Consider the following 8,199-nt stretch of genomic DNA (forward strand, 5'->3'; position numbering starts at 1 on the left):
ATGTTTTCAACTCCAGCCGTGCAGCGCTCAGCTGGTTCCACTGCTCGGTCCTACTCCGGGTTGATGCTAAATCCCGTTGGTGGACTTGAAATCCTGGAGTGGAATTTACCTTCTGAACAGGGATTTTCCACCATCGCTTCTTAATGGCTTTTGAGCGATTTGACATGTAAATATAATGAGACTTGTAAATAATTTGGCTGAACAGTGGCACTACTTTGTTCTTAAAGCATCTTAACTACGTTGCTTTGGGTCAAAGTGTTGCAGAAAAGCAATCGCGTCCAAGCACATACGAGATGTTTCTCTCTAAACCCAAAAGAGTGGGATGGGACTGGGCAGGTGTTGCTCAACTCCTCATGGTTGGAAGGGTCTTGAACCTTCTCAAAAAGGTGCAGTCCATCGGAAAAACCAGCAGTGAGATGAAACTTCGGAATATGAAGAACGTCCGAGGACATATGGAGGACAAACAGAGTTCCGCTAGGATCTGCCGTCTCCATTCTTGGTCTTCAGCACCACGAGGACCACCATGACAGGGATGAGGCAGATGGGGGTCATGACCAGGGCAAAGACAATGCTGGGAGGCGGGTCGCTCAGCTCCTCGTTGGGGCAGTCGTGGAAGAACGTGGAGTGGATCCCCAGGAAGGTCTGCTCCACCAGGGGGTTGGGCCACGGGATCAGGAGACACTCTGCTATCTGCTCAGTGCAGATGGTGAAGTTGTTGTAGGCGCTGCAGTGTGAAGAGAGGAAGAGGTTAAAGACACCAACTCTACCTGTCTGTTTCAATGAATTCATGGGGATACCTCCACCCTTTTATCGATGAGCTCTAACAGCACGGAAGAGATTTTCCACAAAATGAAGACAAAACATCAACCAAACAAGTCCTGGATGTAATTCTAGGGAAGCACAGATGTGGGGAAGGGCACAAGACCAGCTCAACGGCATCGACCCCCTTAGAGCTCAGTCCATTACACAGAAGTGAAAAAAGCATGACGGTGCAACCACAGCACCGAGGTCAGGACGCCGAACGGGAAGGGCACTTGGAGAGGAGCCTGAGATGCCTCTTCTATCTGGCTGAGCTGCCGATTGAATGTTCATGGCTCCACCATCTCCAACACACCGCACAATGGTCTTCATGGAAGGCTGGCAGAAAAAGACCTGACTGGAAAAAGACATATCCATTGCAAAAATATATATTGTTTTGAGGGTAAAGAGCTGAAGATCCTTGGGAGGTGGAGAGGTCAGAGGTCAGTGAAGGCAGGGTCCTGTGGAACCTGAAGAAATGGGTCAATTTGCGGTGAAAAATGGACAGAAATTCAACCATCCTGACACTAGATGGAGCTTGTTTCACCATTGCAGTACCAAGGATGAAGAAAGAGCCTGGAAGACTGGGAAGAGCGACTTCTGAGACATGGTAATGATGGTGGCGCTAAGTGACCAGCAGTGGTGGAGGACTGGATTACAAATGAACTGTGAAGGAAATATGATGGTGGAGACGGCCACGCCGAGCTGCCCATCAGGTCGGGTTAGGGGACAGGGGGCACAAACAACTATGTGTAAAAGGGTTGGGTATCCGCACTATATATTTATATATATATATATATATATATATATATATATATATATATATATATATATACAGTATATACTACTATACTGTATATATACTACTATAAATCTAGTCCTTACCTCCTCACGTTACTCCAAACACACCAGTCACTGCTGTTCAACAAGGTCATGGCATCTCGGAAATGTTTGAAACATATGATTTGAACCAGGTTGTCCAGACAGTCCATCCCTCGTCCTGAGAAGTATTCCCTACAGAACTCACAGTACAAGCCACACTTCACAGTCTTATTCCCACAACCTGAAAGAATGAGAGAGCAAAAGAAGGAAACGGAGAGAGGGAGAATGTATTTTGGATAAAGAAACATTTGACACATTTTCCCTGTCTGTGTTCTTGGTGTCTTTTTGCCTAGAGTGATAATCCAGGAGGAATCTGTGGTATGATGCTCTTACCGTCGCTCTGCAGTGACTCTCCATCCAATGAATCTAAAGAAGGGATGAGCAGACACAACACGTAGCTTTAGCAAGACATTATAAACGAAACAGCTGATTAGTAATGTGAGGTGACCTGGCTAGATATCAAAGCTATGAAGACCAGTGTGCCACCACCTACAGTCCCACCTCAGCAAACACAACCTCATCCTCAACACTATCGTCCACAGCTTTCAGACTCTAAACGTCCAAATCCCGTAGGCAGGACTTCAGACGCAGCGTGAGTCCAACACTCACCGGCCAGAAATGAGAGGACGATCCCCAGGAACCAGAGAGCTGCCTTCATGTCAGAGAACGGGCCCCGAGGTGCTGCCGACCTCCTAGAACCAGCCTGAACTTCCCAGACCCGGCGAGCCGAGTCATAACAGGAAAGCCGACGGGGTGGACGGGACCCGGCGTAACCCTCGGTTACCAGATGTCCAAACCGTGATACCGGCTGTTCCCAGATGTTACTCGGAGCTCCGTCCTCCTGCCCTGCGTCCTCCCTCTACCGTGCACGTTTCTTGAGCATTTGTCCTACTCTTTAAAGGGGTGGAGGCAACAAAGGCCGTCTCCTCCATTCTCCCAAATAAAATGGGAGCAGACCCAGGCTGGGCTCGCCTCACATCTGAAAACCCTTTACTCTTTAACTCTTGTTCTGTGTTTTAGTGTCAGTTTCTCACAATTGAAGGCCTGGTTGGCTCGCGGCATGTGATTTATTTGGCTCGTGGGCTGCCGGCCAAATAGAAAACATAAGCAAACATTTAGGGCGCAGCGTCTTAAGGGTGGAAGTAATCATGACTCTGCAGCCGTGATTCCACATCCAGGTTGATTTGATCAAACCTGAAAGACGTTGCTGGGCCAGCTGCTCTTTAAAAGGCCTGTTCCCCCTCTCGCTCTGTGGAAACTCCCCACTCCTCACATGTTACAGGACGGCTGGGAAGGAGGAACAGACCGCTGGGGCTCTGTGGACAAACAGGCCGTCCACAGCTGTTTGGAGGTCCTGGACCAACCGCATGGGAGGTCTGTTGTCACAGAACCTTTATCAAGTCATAGTTTCCAATAGAAGGCTCTGAATAGCGTCGGCGGGAGGAGGATGGGACGGTTCTGTGAAGCTGAAAGTCTCACACACGCGTCCACATGTTGGGCCTCTCAGAACATCTGTTTGCCGAGAAACTTTTTTTTATTTGGTAATGACATCAGGAAATGTGTCTTCTGAGCAGAGGAGGAGCTGGGAGTTGGGGGAGTTGGCCGGGGAAGGAGGCGGGGGGACAGTTTGGGGGAGAATCGTGAAGGGGAAGAGCGAAGGCGGGAGGCTGCTTGCAGAGCTCCAGTGGTTTCACAATCCGGGAGTTCACCGGACGATCAGACGCTGCGTGGGGGTCCGACCTTTCACCCCGAAAGCATGACGGGTCTTGGACCTCCTGGTGCTCCTCAGACCTCCCCAGGAGGAGCTCCACAGGCCTCTTTATGGAAAACAGTCGTGGAGAGGCTCGCTTTGATTCCTCTTTTCTTTTTTCCTCTGTTGTAAATGAAATGGAAAACCTTCCAAGAGTCTCCTGCTGATCCAGAAGCCTCTTCAGACATTGACGTCTAGAGTTTGAGGCACATCACGGACTTCATGTTCTCTGTGTCACGGTATGCGTGTGATGACGTCTTTAGTGTTACAGCTATGCGGCTGGAAGACAGTGGTGCCCCCAGAACATCTCCCCTGGGGCAGGGTTGGAAACCTCTGGGTGGAAAACACCAGAAGGTCTTTGGCTGAATCATCTCCAGGTGTGAAATTGGGGTGATTTACAATGAAGAGACATTACTCAGAGGAGATCAGTGTATCAGGACTGAGCTTGTTTCAGTAACTGTAGAGCCAAGTCAGTTAGGACAGTGGTTGTCAATGTAGGGTCCAGGTGAAGGCCCAAGTGGTCCTTCGGGAGGTTCCAGGAGGGTTCCCAGCTTTAAACCTGACTGTTATTTCATTTCCAAGACGTCAGTGTCATTAGAGAACGTCCAGTAAGGACTGTTTGGACCTGGTCTCACTGTCAACTCCCTGACACTGAATCAGATCTAACAGACTGAGAATCCCTGAGACGGTTGTAAATCACTGGACTGGGAGCGAGGGAACAGGAGCTCTGTCAGTCTGGTCTCGATGAAGTACAGACACCAAAGCACGTAAGCGGGCGATCTAAACTCACCTGAGATGTTGGGGACGGTTCCAGGTGTGTAGTGACCTGCAGGGAAGGAACCAAACGTCAACCCGAGGGAGGAGGTGTCACACTAGACAGATTGAAAAACAGAAAACCAACCTGGAGTAGTGACCTGAAGAACCCTGACGTCCTCGTTGACCAGACAGAGCACGGCGGAGCATCCTGACAGGTGAAGCAGCACAAGGCACAGAAAAGATCAGCTCCACCTGCTGGAAGGAGGAGGCCATGCTCCACCAACACCTGCAATATTTCTCCATGTTTGTTTGCTTCCAGTTGGTCAGAGGAGGAAACAGTTCAGCTCCAGCTCCAGGATGTGAAGGAGCCTGAACCTTAAAGGGTTCAACTGAGATTACACTGCTCATCAGACCCACACCGGACCCCTGACCCTGGTACTCCACCTTGGAGCTGCTACTACTGTACGACTACTATGCTACTACTATACTTCTACTACTATACTACTACTGATACTACTATACTACTACCATAATCCTACTACACTACGACTACTACGACTACTATAGTACTGCTGCTACTACTACTACTAATACTATACTACTATTCTACTATTACCATATTACTACTACTAGTATACTACTACTACTAATAATACTACTATACAACAACTTTAGTACTACTATACTACTACTACTACTACTACTACTACTAGTGTACCACTGCTGATACTATTACTGCTATTACTACTATACTACTAATACTACTACTTATTCTACTGATACCCCTATACTACTAATGAAACAATTACTGCTACTACTTGAGTACTATTACTGCTACTACTGTACTACTACTACACATATACAACTGCTACTACTATAACTATACTGTACCACTACTAATTTTATGCTGCCACAGCTGTCATACTACTAATATGCTACAACTATACTAGTACTACTACTACTACTACTACTACTACCACTACTACTACTACTATACCACTACTACTATACTACTACTACTACTGCCACACTACTACTATACTATTACTATAGAACTACTATTACTAAACTGTTAATTTACCACTACTATACTACTACTAGAAAGAAAGAAACAGTCTTTATTAGTCATGCAACACACCACACTACAACACATGCTTGCACACACACACACATACATGCTTTGATGGTGCTGGTGAAATGGATCCTCTGCTTTTAACCATCCTGGCTTGTCCTTCCTCCGGGGCCACAGCCAGGAGCAGTGGGCAGCGTACGTGGACGCGCCCGGGGACCAGGTGATAAGTGTACATCGCTGGTCAGACCATGATGGTGCATGTTTTGGGTGGGGGTCCTTACTGACGTGAGGTGGAGGAAACCCCATGTGAGCACGGGGAGAACATGCAAACTCCACACAGAAAGGCTCCTGTTTGGGAGATAACCCACCAGAGCACGGTGCCAACAGCGCCCCAGGCGGGAATCGAACCCAGGACCTTCTTGCTGTGAGGCAGCAGTGCAATGCACTGCCACACCGTGCCACCATGACTTCACTACTACTATATACTAATACTAATACTATACTATCACTATACTATACCACTACGACTACTATTTCAATACTACTACTATACTACTGCTATTCTACTATTACTATACCACTATACTACTATACTGCTACTACTATACTACTATTTTAGTATAACTATACCACTACTTCTTTTCTACTACTCTGAATAATATACTACTACTTTACTACTACTTTACTACTACTATACTACTGATGACGCTATTACTGCTATTAATTTACTTTCATTCCTGCTACTACTACTACTACAATATTACTACTGATGCTTTTATATTAGCATACTTCTATTACTACTATACTACAACTTTAGTACTACTATAATACTGCTGATACTATTACTGCTACTACTATTATCTTATTACTGCTGCTACTACTATACTACTAAGTATTCTACTGTTACTGGTACAACCATACTACTACTGTAACCATTACGGCTACTACTATACTACTATTACTATTACTACTACTACAACACATATACAACTGCTACTACAATAAGTATATGTACCACTACTATTCTTATGCTACCAAAGCTGCCATACTACAATTACTACTATACTTCTAATATACTACTACTATGACTATAATACTACTTAACTACTACTCCTATACTAATAATACTATACTACTACTATTACTACACTACTACTATACTACTATTATACTACTACTACTACAATTATACTACTATGATACTACGACTATAATAGTATAGTTACAATTACTTTACTACTACAACTATACTACTACTATACTACTACTACTACAATAATAATACCATACTATACTACTATACCACTACTACAATCACAACTACTACTACTACTACTACTACTACTACTACTACTACTACTACTATACTACTTCTACTACTATTTTCTACTATACTATTACTATACTACTACTACTACTGCTATACCACAACTACTACTACCGTATTACTATACTACTACTACTTTATGACTGCTACTACACTACTGATACTGCTACTAATACTACAACTACTACTCCTACTACTACTACTATGCTACTATTACTTTACTACTACAAATATACTACTACTATACTAATACCATACTACACTACTATACCACTACCACCACTATTACTATACTACTATTACTATACCACTATACTACTACTTCTACTACTACTACTACTACACTCCTACTTTAGTACTACTATACTACTACTATACTACTGATGATACTATTACTGCTATTACCTTTCTTCTATTACTGCTACTACTACTATACTGCTACTACTTCAATATTACCACTGATACTATTATATTACTATACTGATACTACCTACTACTGTTGGTAGTAGTATAGTAGTATAGTAGTAGTAGTAGTATAGAAACTTTAGTACTACTATACCACTACTACTACTATACTACTGCTGATACTATCACTGCTACTACTATACGACTTATACTACTACTTATTCTACTGTTACTGATACAACTATACTACTACTGAAACTATTGCTGCTAATACAATCGTACTATTACTGCTACTGCTGTACTACAGCTACTACTATACTACTAGTCCTACTATACTACTACTATTCTACTATTACTATATTACTACTGCTAGTATACTACTGCTACTACTATACTATGACTATACTACTATTATACTGTTCTATACTATACTACTACTACTACTATTAATACTACGACTATACCACTACTACTACTGCAGTACTGTTACTGCTACACTACACTCCAGTGGTTGAGCCCGGTCTTGAACCAGTGGACTTACCCCAGAGGAGGAGGAGGAGGAGGATCGCTCCACACCTCCAGGAGGTGGAGGAGGTGGAGGAGGTGGAGGAGGTCTTCATGTCTTCTCTCTTCTCTCTCCGGCCTCACACTGCTCATCCCTCCGTGGTGCAGGAAGGCTGCAGGGAACAACAGGAAGCCGACCAGGATGGGCGTCCGAGCATAACGGACAGCGAGGCCTGATGAGAGAGAGAGAGAGAGAGAGAGAGAGGCTGCCGACCTCGCTCCACCAACCTCTCTACCTCCCTCCCTCGCTCTCTCTATCTCTTTAAATACCTCTCTATCTCTCTCTGGATATCTCCCATGCTCTCATGTTCTGTCTCCCTCCTCTCCCACCCTCCCCCTCAGTGTTTATTTATTTGGTGACTCCACCCCTCTCTTCTTCTTCTTCTTCTTCTTCTTCTTTTTCTTCTTCTTCTTCTTCTTCTATCCTCTTTTCTTTCGTACAAACACTGATCTGCTTTCTAAAGCATGAGGCTTTTCTTCAAAACACTTTCAAAATGACAAGAAGGTTAAAAGGCCCCGTGGGATATTTAACAAGTCCCTTAGAAAGGAAGCGTGACAAGCCGAATGGTGCTGTGGTGATTAAGGCTATTATCATTCTTATTATAATTCTTATTATTCTTATTATAATTCTTATTATTCTTATTA

At 44.3% G+C, this 8,199-nt stretch overlaps 1 protein-coding gene across 2 annotated transcripts in view; it reads right to left on the reverse strand.

The window, feature by feature from the left end:
- Positions 1 to 7,845, reverse strand: part of ramp2 (receptor (G protein-coupled) activity modifying protein 2) — an 8,495-nt gene extending 650 nt beyond the window's left edge. The window contains exons 1-6 of one of the 2 annotated variants that reach the window (XM_080009345.1): positions 7,532 to 7,845; positions 4,332 to 4,394; positions 4,221 to 4,256; positions 2,014 to 2,046; positions 1,684 to 1,812; positions 1 to 724 (exon numbers count right to left, since the gene is read on the reverse strand). The exon at positions 1 to 724 is cut by the window's left edge and continues 650 nt beyond it. In XM_080009345.1, the coding sequence (XP_079865471.1) occupies positions 475 to 724; positions 1,684 to 1,812; positions 2,014 to 2,046; positions 4,221 to 4,256; positions 4,332 to 4,394; positions 7,532 to 7,647 (627 nt within the window). In that variant the 5' untranslated portion in view covers positions 7,648 to 7,845 and the 3' untranslated portion in view covers positions 1 to 474. Of the gene's footprint in view, positions 725 to 1,683; positions 1,862 to 2,013; positions 2,047 to 4,220; positions 4,257 to 4,331; positions 4,395 to 7,531 lie in introns of both variants that reach the window. The other variant, XM_080009344.1, reaches the window with a different exon arrangement.
- Positions 7,846 to 8,199: the final 354 nt, after the last annotated feature.

Source organism: Zeus faber (genome assembly GCF_960531495.2).
Source record: "Zeus faber genome assembly, chromosome: 11".
Taxonomy (NCBI): domain Eukaryota; kingdom Metazoa; phylum Chordata; class Actinopteri; order Zeiformes; family Zeidae; genus Zeus; species Zeus faber.